Source organism: Humulus lupulus, chromosome 5 (genome assembly GCF_963169125.1).
Source record: "Humulus lupulus chromosome 5, drHumLupu1.1, whole genome shotgun sequence".
In the NCBI taxonomy this organism is placed as follows: domain Eukaryota; kingdom Viridiplantae; phylum Streptophyta; class Magnoliopsida; order Rosales; family Cannabaceae; genus Humulus; species Humulus lupulus.
This window is the reverse complement of record NC_084797.1, coordinates 242,107,576-242,126,361: the sequence shown is the minus strand read 5'-3', so window position 1 is coordinate 242,126,361 and position 18,786 is coordinate 242,107,576. Positions and strand designations below refer to the sequence as shown.

General features: G+C 33.5%; 2 protein-coding genes across 2 annotated transcripts; one reads left to right on the top strand and one right to left on the bottom strand.

The window, feature by feature from the left end:
• Window positions 1-8,206: 8,206 nt before the first annotated feature.
• Window positions 8,207-11,770, top strand: LOC133778606 (DEAD-box ATP-dependent RNA helicase 50). The gene is made up of 8 exons (XM_062218586.1): window positions 8,207-8,408; window positions 8,486-8,859; window positions 9,384-9,578; window positions 9,880-10,067; window positions 10,330-10,543; window positions 10,666-10,797; window positions 10,901-11,076; window positions 11,190-11,770. The coding sequence occupies exons 1-8, from the start codon at window positions 8,234-8,236 to the stop codon at window positions 11,428-11,430; spliced, it is 1,695 nt and encodes a 564-aa protein (XP_062074570.1). The 5' UTR covers window positions 8,207-8,233; the 3' UTR covers window positions 11,431-11,770.
• A 1,544-nt stretch (window positions 11,771-13,314) lies between these two features.
• Window positions 13,315-17,184, bottom strand: LOC133778607 (uncharacterized). Its single transcript, XM_062218587.1, has 8 exons — window positions 17,099-17,184; window positions 16,496-16,657; window positions 16,270-16,381; window positions 16,044-16,126; window positions 15,212-15,275; window positions 15,000-15,114; window positions 13,905-14,059; window positions 13,315-13,568 (listed from the first exon to the last, which is right to left on the bottom strand). The coding sequence occupies exons 1-8, from the start codon at window positions 17,155-17,157 to the stop codon at window positions 13,479-13,481; spliced, it is 840 nt and encodes a 279-aa protein (XP_062074571.1). The 5' UTR covers window positions 17,158-17,184; the 3' UTR covers window positions 13,315-13,478.
• Between the last annotated feature and the right edge of the window lie 1,602 nt (window positions 17,185-18,786).

The window sequence follows — 18,786 nt, the reverse complement described above, 5'->3', positions numbered from 1 at the left end:
AACATCCTTGTCCTCATGACCATGAGCAAAACGGGAGAGCTGAACGCAAACACAGGCATATCACAGAAACAGGACTGACATTGCTTGCTCAATCTGGTTTGTCTCTAGACTATTGGTGGCATGCTTTTCACACTGCAGTATTCACTATCAACAGGCTTCCAACCTCTGTAATTGGCAATATCTCACCCTATGAGTGCTTATTTCACAAGCAACCGGACTACAATTTCCTCAAGTGTTTTGGGTGTGCCTGCTTCCCTCACCTGAGACCTTATCTTCACAACAAACTCAACCTAAGGTCCAGCAAATGCATCTTCATCGGCTACAGCCTACAACACAAAGGATACCTCTGTGAAAACACTGAAGGCAGGGTATATGTTGCCAGAAATGTAATTTTTAATGAAATAGACTACCCTGCACATACAACCGGATCTTCAAATCAGGTACCCAATCCTGGAGCCACAAATGCTGCATCTTCATCAACTAGACAGTCTGCACCTTCACAAGAAACCATTGCTGCACCTGTTGACTTCGTCCATTCTCCTGTGTCCAGACCAATTGATATGCCACATCCTAGCAGCTTGCTCTCCAACCATGACACCACCAACCAGAACTCAATTGGTTCCGAGTCTCCCACCCAACCAATATCTCTTCCAGCAGCTTATACAGATACACTTCCCACACCACAACCTCAGATATCCCAAACAGCAGCCCCAACCCCACCTCAAAATCCTACACCAAACACCACAGCCCCTCCACCAACCACAAACAACCACCCAATGCAGACTCGATCTAAAGCTGGCATACATAAACCAAAAGCATTCTTATCTACCAATCACCCTCTCCTTGAGTCCCTTTTTCCAAAGGAACCAACAACACTTAAGCAAGCTCTAGCTGACCCTAAATGGCATGCCTCAATGGACCAGGAAATGCATGCTCTAGTTCGAAATAAAACTTGGACATTAGTCCCTTATCAGCCACACATGACACTTGTTGGGAACAAATGGATTTACAGAATAAAGCTTAATGCAGATGGCACGATCGACAAATTCAAATCGAGGCTAGTAGCTAAAGGCTATTCTCAAACACCTGGCATAGACTACACTGAGACCTTTAGCCCAGTTGTGAAACCTACAACAGTTAGGATACTCCTCACCTTAGCTGTTTCTTTCAATTGGCCAATTCAACAACTTGATGTCTCCAATGCTTTTCTCAACGGTACACTACAAGAAACTGTGTACATGCAGCAACCCCCTGGCTTTGTGGACTCCACTAAACCTCACCATGTGTGTCTTCTTCACAAGGCACTTTATGGCCTCAAACAAGCACCACGGGCCTGGAATGAAAAGCTGAAACACACACTATGCAGCAAGGGATTCACCATATCTAGGTCAGATAACTCACTGTTTGTGCATGGCTCTGGTTCCAATTTGATTCTCCTATTAGTATATGTTGATGATATACTAATCACTGGACCAAATCAAAAGCTACTTGCTCAACTAATCAGTGAACTCAACACTGAATTCTCTGTCAAAAATCTTGGGGAATTACATTATTTTTTGGGAGTAGAAGTAAAACGAACAGCTTCTGGTATGTACCTATCTCAGTCCAAGTATATCTCAGATCTCCTCCATAAGCTACACATGGAAGGTGCCAAGCCAAGTCCATCTCCAACAAGCTCCACTCACATTCTCTCTCTCCGCAATGGTGATCCTTTCCCTGATCATAACCTGTACAGGAGTACACTGGGTGCACTTCAGTATTTGACATTGACACGGCCAGACATAGCATTCATAGTCAACAAATTAAGTCAATTCATTCATGCTCCCACCTCAGTCCATTGGGAAGCATGTAAGAGACTATTTCGATATCTCAAAGGCTCTGTTAATGAAGGACTTCTCATTACACCAGCTATCAGATTATGTCTTCAAGCTTACTCTGATGCGGATTGGGCCAGCTGCCCAGATGATCGTCGATCCACAGGTGGATATGCTGTATTTCTTGGAGGGAATCTTGTTTCCTGGTCAGCAAAAAAGCAACCAGTGGTAGCTCGCTCCAGCACTGAAAGCGAATTTCGTGCTCTTGCAAACTGTGCTGCAGAAATCAAATGGATTAAATCTGTCCTCACTGAGCTTGAAATTCAGCTACCCTCTGCTCCTATAATCTGGGTGGACAATCAAGGAGCTGCCAGCCTTGCTGCAAACCCTGTGTTCCATGCCAGATCTAAGCACATTGAAATCGATCTTCACTTTGTTCGTGACCAAATTCTGGACTAGCAAGTTGAAGTTCGATATGTTCCATCAGTAGACCAAGTAGCAGATATACTAACAAAGGCCTTAAACAAAGAAAGATTTCTCTATCTCAAATCCAAACTCAAGGTGTATCCTACACCATTTCGTTTGAGGGGGGATAATACAGAATAACAATTCTGTTTTGTTAGTTAGTTTTCTTTCTGGTTTAAATTTTGTTCAGAGTTAGTTACAGAGTTAATTGTTGTAACAACTCTTATTCTTGTATTCTCTGTCTATAAATAAAGGCCATGAGCTCAAAGACAAGCTAAGCTTTTGCAAGTCTTTGTAACTCAATTCTCTCAATTGTGTTCTTGATAGTCTTGCATTGATAAACTTCTATAATAAGTAAACAGTGCAGTTCTGTCTTCAAAATTTATCTTAGATTTGAGCCAAGAAAATCATACTTCTAAGTTATATGCAAGTGAAAAGAATAAAAATTGTCAAAACTATTAAGGACTATCGTGATTTTACACGTTATGATGTGTAATTTGAGTGTGCAAATTAAAAATACATTTATTATTACTCTGAAATGAATCGAAGATAAGTATATTGAAGTTACTCTCTTCTTTCACTATTCCATTTCATATCATATAAAACATTTTGCCACTTATTTTTAGCAGGTTGAACTAATATAAAAGGCCCAAACATATATGTTAGACAATGTTACAAATTCATTTTAGAATATTTCACCATTTACTGTGGTCAGTAACAACTTACCCTGAAATCCCAATTTTACTTTTTGTGGACTAAGATAGTAGAAAATATGACAGCATTATTCTCTCAGTACCAAATTTTGATGATTCAAGCACACTGTCTAGAAAAAAATTATGGAGTTTGCTTGCCAAAGTTCCCCAAGCAATTATTCTTAACACTCGAGAAAAACGCTTAAAACTAAAGCAGGAGACAATAGTCCTTTTCATTTAAGCTATGAAGATTTCAAATAGTTAAAGTGTCCATATATGTTGACAAGGAAACCACCAACCACGTGGCTTAATGGTAAAGTGGCATGTCCGATGTCTTAGAGATCAAGGTTTGAATCTGGGTGACTTTTTCTAGCAGCAAGGAATGACAGTCCAAAAAGTCTTAAATGTGTGCGCTAGTCCAGCCACCTTTGTCCTCTGGCTTAAGGTCGCTTTAGTATCATTTGGTTGATGTGACTCAAGTGATATATCCTGTGACAGTCAGAATCCCATGATCCGCAAGGGGAAAGACCGGGTAAGCTGTGCAATCCCACATCGCTTTGGGAATGTCAAGTGTGATGATTCTAAGATTGTGTAGGTATGAGACTACACAGTTGAAGAGGGCTTAAATGGATTGATGGGTACTACCTATATCAACAAGATGCATCTTCTTTTCGGTAGCCTATCACTTGAGAACTCCAAAGTTAAGCGTGCTTGACTTGGGTTAATCTAGGGATGGGTGACCTCATGGGAAGTTTTCCTAGGAAGCATGTGAGTGAGGACAAAGCACGCTGAAAAGCCTCGTGTTGGTTTGTAGGGTCAGTCGTCATTCCAGAAAGCAGCCATAGTGACGTGGGGCATCACACATCCGATCGTAGGTGGGGTCGACCCGTCGAGTAAGGTCTTGGCGAACATTAATTGGTAGGATTGGAGCTCTCGTAGTAACGTCCTGAAAAGGGAGCCGCAATGGTAGCCCCCTTCTCTCCTTTTTGCTATCAAAGAAAAAAAAAAAAAAAGATTGAATTTTGACAACAAAAACAAAGTCTAGGGGAATAAAAAAAAGAAAGAAAAAAAAAACAGAATAGACAACAACACCTTTATTGTTTCAAGATTCACAAGTATTGCACTTGGTTATAGACATGCTTTGTTATGGTCTTACTCTATATAGTTTGACTCTGATTATAATGGTTATTTCGGGAGGGTTTAAATCAAACTACAAAAACGTACAAAATAATCATAAAGACTCATATATCTACATAACAAACACAGTGGCGGACTCAATAATTGGTTTTAGGGTGCAATTTTTTTTTTCCGAAAAAAATAATATAATATGCTAAAAAAATAATTAAAATTATTTTTTGTGAATAACTATAAATAAATTACATTCATTAATTTAAAAACTACACAATATCATAAAATCTTAACATAATAAATTAATTTTTCAGCTCTTACATTAATATAATTTGTATTCATATAAATTTTATTCAGAAAATTACAAATATCAAATAAATATAACAAAAAATTTAAATATAATTTATATTCATATGTATAAATATAAATTGTAATTACATACAAATTGAACAAATTTTTTTTATATAATTTGTATTCATAAATTACAAATTTATATTATAAAAATATCAAATAAATATAAAACAAATTTTTTAAATGATTGACGGTCAATAGTTCTTCTAATTAAAATTAATTAAAAAATTAAAAATTATATTAATAAAACTATAAATTATTTTTGTTTAGATAAAATGGAATAAAATGATTATATAAATAAGAATTAGAGAAAATTTAACCCTAAAAACAATATAAGACTTTGTATTTCTCTTTTTTTTTAGTGATAGGAAAGTTTTTACATCAAATTAATTATTATTTATACCCAATTATAACAAACAAAATCAGTAGACGAATGATTAAATAGCCTTTTTTTCCCACAACAAACAACTATTCAATTGATTCACTCTTTTTTTTCACAATGCAGACAACAATTAATTCTATAATTACAGCCACCACAGCTATGGTAAAACAGTATTTATACACGTACGTGAACCATGCAAAGGTTCCCACGTCTACACCAAAACGATTAACAATTATCAATTCAATAATAAGTGTTTCTACTTTTTTGAGTCTGTGTTTTGTCTCATTATGTGTTTAGATCCTGTTTTAATAAATTATCTTTTGGACCCTGTGTTTTGATAAATTACTTTTTGAACCCTATGTTTTGTAAAATAGTTAAAATAGAACCCTAAACCCGATTTTGGTCAATATTTTCTCAACTAAAATCGTAAATAATTTACTAAACTAACAATTTAGAAAAAAAATAAAATCATTTTGCTTAAAAATTATATTGTTATATTCAATTTTTTCTTCATCAAAATTGAGTTTAATGTTTTATTTTACAAAACATAGGGTCCAAAAAATAATTTATCAAAATATAAAATTCCAAACAAGTAATAAAACAAAATACAAGTCCAAAAACTTATAAACCCTAATAATAATCATTACACAAAAATCTCTTTCTTTCTCTTCCCACTTTTTGTTTGTTTGTATGTTAGCTTGTTTTTATTCTATCTACATTCGAGTTGAGAAAATAAAACCAATCATTTTCATCCTAAAGCTTATCAAACTCTTAATTCTAAGACTAAATTTTTTTGGGATGAAAATATTTTCCACTAAAACAAACACATAACCAGAAATCAGCATGAAGCTTTGAAAAATCATAACAAACCCTATACATTTTGTTGGGCTCAAAATGTTCAGCCAAAATATCTTGTTATTTTTGGGAATGAGTAAAATGAAACTTTTAGACCAGAACAGAGAACACGAGTTAGAGGTGAATTTATCTTCTGTCTTTTGCAAATTGGATATATAAGAAGGTATTTTGGCGGGAAATTTTGTTACAGCAGTAGCCAATCAGGGAGTGGATTGTATAACTATTGTGCAAAGGGAACTGGCTTAAGCATCAGAGTATCTTTTTTGCAGGTACACCTAGGTGATTTAAAGATCATCAGAGCTATCTGTGTCACCGAAAGAGATCGGAGAATCAACATTTAATATTAAGTACCTCCCGAAATAGAAAGATCGAAATTGTTACATCAACACATTTATGCTGAAAAGAACATGAATTACACCACCAAAAACCGAACGAAAACAGAGAAAAATATACATATATACCAGATGTGGAAATCTGAGGAGACTCATCTTCAAATATCAATTTGGGAGTGAATGAGTTTGGAATATGTCAAAACGACACCGTTTGGTTCTTTTTATTTTGTGTGGTTAGGTCAAACCTTATCCTATTGAGTCATAATAATTATGGAAATAAGCTCATTTTCCGGTACAACTTATTGATTTTCCTAGGTATTATACACTACAACTCTATTATCACAATATAATTCATGGAATATAGTATTTGAGCATAAATGATAGTAATATTTTACAATTCACATAAGAACTCTTTGTTTATGTAAGGATATTTTAGTCTTCCATAAAAAAAAAAAAGTAATTAGGAACTCAACTGTAAATGTGCCAATTATATTATATTTAGTTAATTTTTTTAATAAGTTGTTTATATAGTACTAATGCTACACTAATGTGATGAGTTTCGACAATCATAATAAGTAAAATAGCAAATTTTGAGATATATATCTGTATTTTTATAATTAATTTTTGTATGTTTAACGTCAATAATCTCTATTTAGACTAATTTCAGTTGTTTAAATAAACATTTGCATGCAGTAACTTTGCATGTGAAAATGAACATAATGTAACAAAAGGGATAATTTTGCAATAATTTTTATAGTTCGAGACGCATTTTGACTAAAATAAATAGTTCACAGGGGCAAAACTGTATAAATGCTATAGTTAAGGGGTAAAATTGCTATTTGTCAAAACAAAACTGTATAAATGCTATAGTTCAGGTCCAGAAACTTGCTTTTATAGAGTTTTCAATGGTCTGTTGCTTAGCCACTGAGGAGTGAGCGTGAGAAGCGATCTTCCTCCAAAAAAGGAGGAATACATATTCTCTTGGGTGAGTTATAGATTGACCCAACTCCCTTGCCCACATTTTTGACTTGTTTTGTTGCTATAAAACTTTTTGGGCTTACAGAGTAGTCAAAATCCAACACTACTCTTGATGAGTGGGCTAAGGTTTGTTTGGGGCAAAGACTGGCCTGGTTGTTCAAAGTAGTTTATTACGGACTTAACTTGATGGTCTCTTTAGTGTTTAATGAGCTATAATTTCTGATTGGGCTGATAGCATAATTGATTTGGGTCTTGTGAAATTTTTAGGGGATAACTTGAAAAATACCCAGATTTAGGATTAGTTAACAAAAAATAGCTACTAATAACATTTAGTTGAATATTACCCACTTTTTTAATCATATTCCCCATATTACCCTTAAAACACTACTAGAAGTCTAATGTAAAAATCTCAATCTTTGCTTTTGTCGTGCTATTTACTTTCCTATTTAAATAATCTTCTACCAGCTCCACTAGTTCAATATAAAATGAGAGGTATATAATAGGTATGTTAATGAAATAATGGGTATTAAGGTCAAAATCTAAAATAATTGGTGAAAATAAAAGAAGTTCCTTTAAATTGGGTACCACATCTAATTTCTACAATTAATTTTTAGCCACTACATTAATAAACATTCATGCGTTAATTTTGCATGTTACATCTGACTATTAATAAACGAAAAACGTGAAAATTACACCTAGTACCCAATTTAAGTTAACTTCTTTAATTTTTACCCACCTTTTAAAATTCTTTGATTAATACCCAAACTATTAATGACTCTACCCATTATACAGTGGTCTAGTGGAACTGACAGTAGAATATTGTTTAAAGAGGGAAGTAAATGACACGACAGAGGCAAAGATTGAGATTTTTACATTGGACTTCTAGTAGTATTTTAAGGGTAATATATGAAATGTGCTTAAAAAAGTGGGTAATATTCAACTAAATATTATTAGTAGCTATTTTTAGTTAACTAATCCTAAAACTGGGTATTTTTCAAGTTATCCCTTAATAAACTACTTCAAAAAGTATACATAATATAACAAAAGGGATATGTTTGCAATAATTTTGATAGTCCGACTCCGAGACACATTTTGGCTAAAAAAAAATAGTTGAAAGGGGCAAAACCGTATAAATGCTATAGTTGAGGGGTAAAATTGCTATTTGTCAAAACAAAAATTGTCTATTTGAGTCTCACTGAGTTGCATCTTTATCTCTTTCTGCTCATAATCAAAGCTATGCTGGTGAAAGCTTATTCTCCGCTTTTGAAGTTGGATTGGAACTCCAACTCCAACTCCATCTCCATCTACCGCCTCAGCCATGGCCGCCGCCTTGACTCTTCCTCAATTCACGCTTCTTCTTCTTCTTCCAACAACGCAAACATAGACTTGGACAAAACTCAATCCCCTCCAGGTGCTTTTCTTTACTCTACTTGCATTTTCTTTCTTTTCCATTCGCGGAGTCCAATTTCGCCATTGGTGTGTTTGCAGTTTTACGTTCGAGGTCATCTTTTGGCAGGTTGAAAGTGGAGAGAGTGAGAACTTCTCGGCCCAAGGAGCTTGTTGTACAAGAACGAACCGAAAATCCGCCATTGCCATCATTTGATGGTGATGATAATGATGGTGTTGAATCTCCACCACCACTTAGGAAATGGACCAGAAAAGGCAGTGGAACTAGAGTGGGTTCGTCTTCCAAGGGATGGAACTTGAAATATGACTCACTCGAACCAGATTCAACCCCTCGAACCAAGTTCTCTTCTGGTTCTGATTTTTTCAGTAGAAAGTCTTTTAGAGATGTGGGTTACAGTGATTTCATGATTGAATGTCTTAGGAAGCTCAATTTCCAACGCCCCTCACATATTCAGGTAAACCTCACCTTATCCCAACCTTTGAATTCATTTTTTTTGTGTTTTCGTTCATGTATTTCCACTTCCTTATGAAAGGGATTCTTTCAAGTATTGTGTCTTAAATCTTAAGCGAAAAGATTTCACTTATTTCCAATTGTTTTGCGAATTAACAAACACGCGCTTATTTGTTTTACTTTCTTGGCATTCTTTTATCTGATTTGCTTCTTTGTCTCCTGATTTAGGTTGTTAAGATTTTGCATATTGCTTTAGCTTGCAAAGAATTGTAATTTTTTTTTATATGATGCTGGAATTTGTTTTGGCTGATGATTATAGTGTGTTCCTGTTCTTTGGAGATTGCTATATTATACATTTTAATTCATGTATGTCAATATGTCATATCCATATTCGTGTTGGTTTATGCTGGACGATGTCATGGCTTTGTAATCACCTTTGTCTTGCATTCTTTAGAGAACTATGAGTTTGAAGTGTGTGAATACTATAAACACTAGCATTGAAGTTAAGTGGGTTTTTATCAACTACAGGCCATAGCTTTTGCACCCGTTAAAGAGGGAAAGAGCTGTATTTTAGCTGATCAAAGTGGATCTGGGAAGACTTTAGCATATCTTGCTCCTGTAATTCAACGTCTTAGGCAAGAAGAAGTTGATGGAGTAAGCATATCCTCGTCACAGAGTCCTCGACTGATTGTACTGGTACCAACTGCAGAGTTGGCTTCTCAGGTCTGTGACTGTTTCGAGTAATGTTGCAACGTCAATATTTCACCACCTGCTTTATTTGTTGTCACTGTAAAGATTTAGTTTCTTATCATCCAATGCCGCTCCCTTTCGATAGTACCTTTAAAACATATTATTTTCTATCTGGTGAACTAAGAAGATACTGAAAATTAATTACATAGGTGGTGCTCTTTTAAATACAACTTTTTTCTCTATCTTTTATACAGAAAAAATAGAAAATAAAGTTTATATCATTTGAACATTTTTATGAGTTTGTGTTTAGTTAATGCAACTGTAAATTTGGCAGGTTTTGGTCAATTGTCGATCAATGTCAAAAAGTGGGGTCCCTTTCAAGTCAATGGTTGTGACAGGTGGTTTTCGACAGAAAACTCAACTTGAAAGTTTACAACAAGGAGTAGATGTCCTTATAGCAACACCAGGTCGTTTTATGTATATGATCAAAGAGAGTTTTTTGAAGTTAACAAATCTAAGATGGTATGCCTTTCTTCTTTGGAATATCTTATGGCTCCTATTGCTACTTTAAGCTCATTTAATTTTTCTTGCATGTCATATAAATATGTATATACTTTTCTGCTGCTTTATCTGCTTTTTTACAGAACAAATTTTACCTCAGAAAAATCTTTAAGTGGTGTTCTTGATAAACCCATAGATTTGATCTCTCTTTGATCCAGAAACTCCCTGGACAAATAGTTGTATTAATTACTGGGTCCAATAGAGTTAAAACCTTGTATTGCAGTGCCGTGCTAGATGAGGTAGACATACTCTTTAATGATAAAGATTTCGAACCAGTGCTACAGAATTTGATAAGTTCTTCACCTGTTACCACTCAATATTTATTCGTGACTGCAACTTTACCAGTTGCCATTTACAACAAATTAGTTGAAGTTTTTCCTGATTGTGAGGTGACTATGGGACCCGGGATGCACCGAATAAGCACTGGCCTAGAAGAGGTCAGTTCCATAATTGCTTTTACTAATTACTTGTTATGGTTTCTAAGAATTACATAGATCACTAGGATATCTTCGAATAATATGTAAATTTTATGTGTTGATCATAATTTTTCGATATTCAGGTCCTTGTAGATTGTAGTGGAGGTGACGAGACTGAGAAAACTCCAGAATCAGCATTTTTGAACAAGAAATCTGCGCTTCTGCAGCTTGTGGAGGAAAGTCCAGTTCCCAAAACAATAATTTTTTGTAATAAGGTAACAAGAAAATTCTCCTTAGGCATGAATAGTTCTTTACTTTATGTGGTTTTTATGAGGAACTTTAGTAATCCTGTATCAGCTGTTTCTGTCTATTTAACAGATAGAGACATGTAGGAAAGTTGAGAATGCATTAAAGCGTTTTGATAGAAAAGAAAACCAAGTTAAAGTTCTACCATTCCATGCTGCTATGGCTCAAGAATCGCGGCTCGCAAATTTGGAGGAATTTTCCAATTCTCGTCCGGACAGTGGGTCACAATTTTTAGTTTGCAGTGATAGGTAACTGCTGTAGCTTTCTCTAGTGTATGTTTGAAACAATTCACAAACAAAAATTTGATGTTCTGATTATTTTTCTTCGCATATATAGAAATTTCTGATGAAATGTATGGCAGGGCATCGCGTGGAATGGATTTTGCTGGAGTGGTAGATCATGTTGTTCTCTTTGATTTTCCGCGTGATCCATCTGAGTATGTTCGCCGTGTTGGAAGAACAGCTAGAGGTGCTGCTGGGAAGGGCAGGGCATTCATCTTTGTGGTGGGAAAACAGGTCTTCCTTGCACGCCGCATCATGGAAAGAAATCGAAAAGGTCATCCATTGCACGATGTGCCATCTGCTTATGAGCTCTCTAGATGAAGACATGTTTATTGCTTTGTAAATAAAACAAAATATAAAGTAGAGGAGTTTAATTTAAATTCAAAATGAAGCTATTTAGAGCCCGAGATGATGAAAGCAGGTATGTATGCCTTTGTCTTCCCTGAAAAATTTAATCATTGTGCCTGTCTTTTCTGTTGAGTATTAAGATATAACCACTTTGTGTGTGTTATTGTCATGCAGACATTTAGTATTTTTCATTCATTATTTACTTTGTGGTATTTTTTTAATTCAGAATTCAACTACTTTTTCACCTTCCGGTAGTCTGCTCAGGGTTCTAAACTCTTGATTATTGTAATTGCTCAGAATATCTTTTTTTTTTTTTAAGAATTCTTTAGTATAAGATATCAATAGTATTAGGTGAACGAATCAGTAGCATTGGATGTCCTTCATGTCTTTGTGGACTTTTTGTGACCCTTCCCCTTTAAAAATGTCCTATTTTATACGAAGAATAGTACTTAATTACTTGTTTAGTAAGTCCATTATTATCTGTTATTAGCATTTCTTATGAATGCTTTTAAATTTCTACCTACAATGGTAACATAGCACTTTCTGCATTTTGGCTGTTGTATTATCTACTTATCTGTGGTATGTTTTGTGTATAGCCATTCACTATTGCTGCTGACAATAATTTTTTAGTGGTGTTTATCTTTTTTTATTTATTTAATTTAATTATTTTTTATAACAAAATGTTTATCTATTTCATAGAACTTAACATCATTATTATTCTGTATGTTAGTTTTTGCTCATAACATTTTCGATCCTTTTCTTTCAAGTATGGAAGTATAACAAGGAAAAAGGGGTTTCAGTTCCAATAGAGTCATAATAGGACTGCTTGCTTATCTGAATTTTGTTGTTTTCTGATATGGCATATGTATAGCCTTTGTCACTAACAGGTTGTCAAAATTTACACTTCTTTCTACTTTAATATTTGTTCTAAAATCAAGGGTTTTTTTCCTACCAATTAAAAACTTTCATTTTTAAAATTTAAAATTTTCATTTTTTTTTCTACTTTATTTCCTCGTAAAAAAAATTCTTGGTAAAATTCAAGATGTAAACATAGTCTAGGAAAAATTAAAAGATAAAGAGTTTTTGAATTTTAAGAATTAGAACCAAGGGATCATTGTTTACTACTTTTATGAGAGATTTTTTCCCACCTTTGTTTTAGTTAAGATTTAATGGAATTAATTAAAAAATGTCTTTTTTTTTTCCTTTTAATTGTTTCTTGCTATGGCACTATTATGTGTATGGTGGAATGAGAAGGTAGAATCCCTTTGTTTGGTCCTTTTTAACTTTTGCAAGTAAAAAGAAACTGTGCTAGGAAGCTTCTTAGTTTCTATAGAGGACAACATAGCACAATATTCCACTTCCCTTGTGTAGGTAACTTTTCAATTAAGAACCAAAAATAAACCCAAGAAAATAAAAATTATTAGAGAGGAAAATGAAAAGTGGGTATTCTTCTTCAGTTTTAAAGACCACTTTATTCTTTTGATTGAGGTTGACACTTGACACAAAGCAGATTCTCTCAACTTTATCATTTTCAGATATTTCTCCTTTCTATGTAAAAACTTGACTCTACTTTTATTTATTTACTTCTGTGATCATGTTTTGGTACATAAAACATTGCTATTAAGAGTCTATAAAGCAAATCAGGCCTTTACTTTTTCTAAAGTCCAAAGATTAGAATTGGTTTGGAAACATTATTATTTACTTTGTTATATTTGCTAAACATTTGTCTCAAACTCAAGCTTTAGTATATAGTTAAAGACCTTTCTGGCATATTGAGTAAACAATACATATTAAGTGATCTTTACAGAGTAGAGGGCCAGTCTTAACTATATATGAAAAATAAGAATCAAAGATCAGTGAGAAAAGACAACCTTCTTGTTCTTCAATTTAATGATATTTCATGTACAAGAGACATAATGAATGAGTTATCCTTATATTGACATTCAATTAACTAGTTCAGACATAAATCTAACTCACCTATCTACAGGTTACAGGTTACAGTTAAAAAAGGAGTAAAAAAATCACTTTTTACCATCTGATATTTCATTGGGAGGTTCAGTATCAAAATCCACTTTGCAGTCTTTTTGTAATTCTAACAGCCAGGAATCTACCTGAAAAATCAACACAATTAAATTACTATGGTGAATCACAAAATAGTAACAGATACATGTGAATGAAAGAACCACCATCACTGAAAAATGATCAACCAGTCCAAAGAAAAATACTTAACATGTATTCAAATGAGATTCCCCCCTTGCATTTTTTTGTTTTAAATTACTTTTCTTGATGATTCTAGTCTTCTTCTTGTTCTTATATTCACATTCAAACTGTCCACTAGTTAGTTCTATTTTCTTCTGATAAATTAGTAAACTGTATACAGTATTTTAGAGCCAAGAAAATCACACTTCTAAGTTACATGGAAGTGTAAACTGTGAAAATCACACTACCTTGATCTTAGAACTGCTTGAACATTCGATTCGCAAGCCTTGGCGACTTAAGATGTAAAAGGCATATACTGTTCCTTCTCCCTCTCGAACAAAGCTCGGCAAGGAACCTATTTTAATAACATCAGATAACAGGGTGGAGTCCTGAGGACTCAGATCTGCAATTTTAATCTTTAAGTTCATCAGCTACCAAGCTATTGAAATGTTCATAATATAGCTACAAGATCATGTCAATACATGTCTTCTAGTACTAAGAACTATTGGAGACAGATGCCAAATTAATGTTCCAAGCAAGGTTTTTGTTTTGCTTAGCACATTGATCCAAATCAACTGTGGACAAGTAAATCAACTGCGATTTGTAGTCATGTTTGTTAAACAGATACAATGAAACTTAGGGTAGTTTGAATGACCACAAAAAGAGTACTAAGCCTACCTAGAACTATCTACTTATAAACTCAGACCATAAGAACGTAAAACATAATGAAATGAAAAGAAAATTGCCAAGGAGTACCACTGGTGTCTAACAGCACAAGAAGGTGGCATACCGCTATTGGAGCAATCTAATATTGGATCCCACTTGGTATCGCTAATCAATCATGAAATGCCACCTCATGTGGTGTTGGACACCTTAAGATGCCAAATATCAACACTCAAATGAAAACCCATGACTAATCAGTTGAAACACACTCAATGGAAATATAGTCAGGAATTGCCTCTACGACGAGTTAGTTTCACAAGCGGTACCAAACTACTTATTGCACATACTACCAAAAAAAATATATTCCAAAGCCTTTAAAATCGAGATAAGCAATTCAGGAGTGAGACCAATAATATTGCCCACTTCTATAGCACCACCTAGACTACAGTCCACTTCCCAACTAGTGTTAAAATATGCTACCACAAAGCAAGCTTATTAAATCAAAAATGCATATAAACAAGAGGTTCTCGCTAAATAGTGAACAACCTTGTTCGCAGACCGTTTGATAAAATACAAAGAAACATTCGTTAAACTAGACAAAATGCACTGAAAATCCGAAAATAATTAAACATCTTAATTGTACTTGTAACAAAAATATTTAAACTTCAACAATTAATTACCTGTGGAATAAAGATAGAAGAAGAGACATACTCCGTGCAGGACAACAAAACGTGGAAGCCAATCATCAACCTCAAAGTCGTCGATTGGAGGTTCTCCTGGTAGTGCTTCCCATCTCTATTTGAGGGATGTTTAAGGACAAACTACTAGTCAAATACAGATGTAGTAGTAAAAGACATATAAAAAGAAAATAAGTGCTGAGAGCGATCACTACCGTTCTTATGTATAAATAGCCAGTAAGACGAGCTGACCGCAGAACCTCATCAACATGTTCCAACCTGAAAGAAACATGACATTGTCAATACAATGGAAATGGATTTGTGACTAAAATTAAAAAGGGTAAATACTAGTTAGACCCTTGTGTTTTTCCTAAATACGTGATCGGTCTTTGTGTTTTTGTTAAATGACAATTCGAACTATGTGTTTTACAAAATAGGTCAAAATAGTACCTTATATTCAATTTTGGTAAAAAAAAATTCAAATATAATATTTCATTCTCAACTCCTCGACCACTTTCTCAATTTCTCTGAACCCATCGCATCACTAACGACCTGAGAATTGATCTTATAATTGAAAATATTTTGACCAAAATCGAGTCTAGGATATCATTTTGATCAATTTAACAAAACACAGGATCTGAATTGTCATTTAACAAAACACAGGGCCGATCGCGTATTCAGAAAAACCACAGAAACTAAAATGGTATTTTCCCAATTAAAAAAAAAGAATCTAATAAAAGAAAACAAAGGGGCGCAGCTTGTAACATTAACGAGTGCAATAGCAAATGACAAGAAAAAGCAATTCCAAGATGATATTACTAGGCACAAACCATGTCTTTCATACAAGTCTAACATACATGTATATATATATATATATATTGTGAATGAAATGGAAGCCATTTTCTCTTTATGATTCAAGGCCATAGATTCAAACACTTGGGACTTACACATTAGCCATTAATGAAGCTGAAATAAGATTTGCCTAAAAGTCAAAATAAAACCAATAGTATTATATCCTAATCAGAAGGGGCATCAAGTTTCCCTTACTGAGCTTTTAAATGAGCTTCCCTCTCTTCTATTTCAGCAAGCTCTGACCGTAGTGATTCAAGTTCTGCAGCAGTAAGCTCAACCTGACATCAATGACTGTGGTCAGAACATAGAAATTTCCCCAACCACAATCAACAAATCACCCACCAATATATATATATATATATATATGTATATATATTTGTATTTGTGAGTGAATGAAAAAGAGAGTTTCTTCAAAAAAAACCTTTTTTTCACCATCTGCATCAGAACTCCATGGGAGTCCCCTTAGACTAAACAAGTTCAACATGTATGCAGCACTCCTAAATCTTCTCCGTGTACTCAAACGACTATGAGACCTATACTACACCAGAGAAAAGCAAACTGAGATCAACTCAACAGCCATTAAATTCCATTTTTCCCTTACCTTCTTTTCTTCTCCATTCTTGTTTTATTTTTGAAAAAGTAAATACCTCAATGAACTATCAATCCTTGGCCTTAAAATAGATGAAGGAGAAGGACTGCTTTGAGGAGATTCCAAACTGGATTCTGAAGGTGTAAAGTGATCTGGAATAATCTTTATCTTCCCAAGACCATCGTCCATGAAGCTTGATTTCACTTTGTATAATCCTAGCCTATAATATTAAACATGAACGTCAACTGTTTGTAATAAGATCCCAAAGAGCACTTGTTGAAAATTGAAGTTTTATCATAATCTAACCAAGAAACTCTATTTACCACAAATAAAAACACAAACACAAACAAAAACCCAGAGAACATTGCACACAACTACATAGAAAAATATTAAAAGAAAAGCTTCAAGAACCAAACTTTAACTGAAACCAATTGCAATAAGCCAATAATTTAACCATAAACTCAAAAGGGTTTGCCCCAAAAACAAAACAATGTTCAACAAAACAGATCAAACTGTAAAATTCCCGGAAATGAAATTTAAACACATCAATAAAGCTGACAATTTTGTATGCAAATATCTCAGCATAAATCATAGAAATCTATTAAAGTAAAAAAATTAAGACTAAAATAAATGTAATAAAAAGGCAAAGATGTGATCGTACCTGTAGAAAGAGACTTTCTTTTTGCAGAAGATAATTTTAACAAGGTTCCTTTTGTTCATGGAAAAGCTTTGACCCCATGTTATGACTGTTCGGTATAATATAGTTCTAGTTAATGTATAAAGACTTTTCTACCCCTACTATGTCAGGTATCTGGAAAGTGCTTTTTGACATAATCAGGGGCATATTCGTGATGTTGATCAGTTTCATTACTTATAAAACTCAATAAAGAAAGTAAAAATGATTAGTCAATGAAAACTTTATCCAAAGTTATTTTTAAAAAACTGCCTTATTTGCTAATTTAACTTTTTTAATTCCATTTTTACTAAAAACACAAATTTTAAAATTATTTACAATAACAATTTCTTACACCGCTAGACCTTTGATCAGACAGACTCAACTTAATATTAGATTGGTTATTAAAAAAAATATTTAAAAAAGTTTATTTATAATTTTTGGAAATAAAATTTATGTGCTGTTTATTTAAAAAAAATACTTATTTAAGCTTATAATGAGGTGTTGAGGTGAGTTAGCTTAAACTAGAAGAATCAAAAATAGTTGGTTAGACCTAATACTTAATAATTATCAGAACTATTACTAAACTAAATAGTTGTAACAATGCTGCTTAGTCATATTGGTAACATTTTTTTTTATACCAAAAGAAAAAGTCAAAAAGTTGGATACACACAATGAGAGACACAATTAATACATAGCAAACAATAATGTCTATTTTATAAAGATCATCATGTCAATGATCTTTTTGGAATCTTATAAACACAACACAAATATATTTCTTTATTGAAAATAATTATTTGTCATGAGCACTATCTAATTCTCATCTCATAACATATTTTTAGTGGGTACTTTTGGGCATCCATAAGCTATCTTTCTAATATTAAAAAAAAATATATATTTTAGAGAAAAATATCTCAAATGGAAAATGTGTGAGTACATTCAATAATACATAAGAGCATGAGTTATTCTACTTATCACTAATTAGTTTTGAGATTGAACTTCATGATTCTTACTATGCATTCCATTCTACTTCTAGATCACTTTTTACATAAGAGTATATTCAATAATACATAAAAGTGTGAGTTACTTCATTCATCACTAATTGATTTTGAGATTGAACCTCATGCTTTTTATCATGCAATCCATGATAATTTTAAAACAATATTATGAGCATTAAATCCATAAATCAGATTCAAAACAACATTATATGCTCATACAACAATCCAAGAACACATTTTATTTAGAGCATTGAATTGAAGATAGCAATTGATAGAGATAAAACATACCTGACATTGAGTCTCCAATGTTCATCTTTGAATCTCTCACGATCTACACAAAGATGATTAGAAAATAGCAATACAAGAGAGAACTTATGGAGAGCAACCCTTACCAAAAACCACATGCATATCTTCACCCAACAACATATATGTTCTATATATATGTCTCGTATGCCTTCTTACCCTAAGGGGTATATTGGGCCTATTGGGCTTATATTATTAGATATGGTAGACTGTGGTTTAATGGGCCAACCTATAGTCTTTAGAGTGCTACCATGTGCCTCAATTGCAATTAGATTAATATTAACCATCCCATTATGGTCTTTAACTATTCGTAGGCACTCTAGAAAATGATTGTGATAATGGAATTATGTTTGTAATTATATTAGTCCATATAAA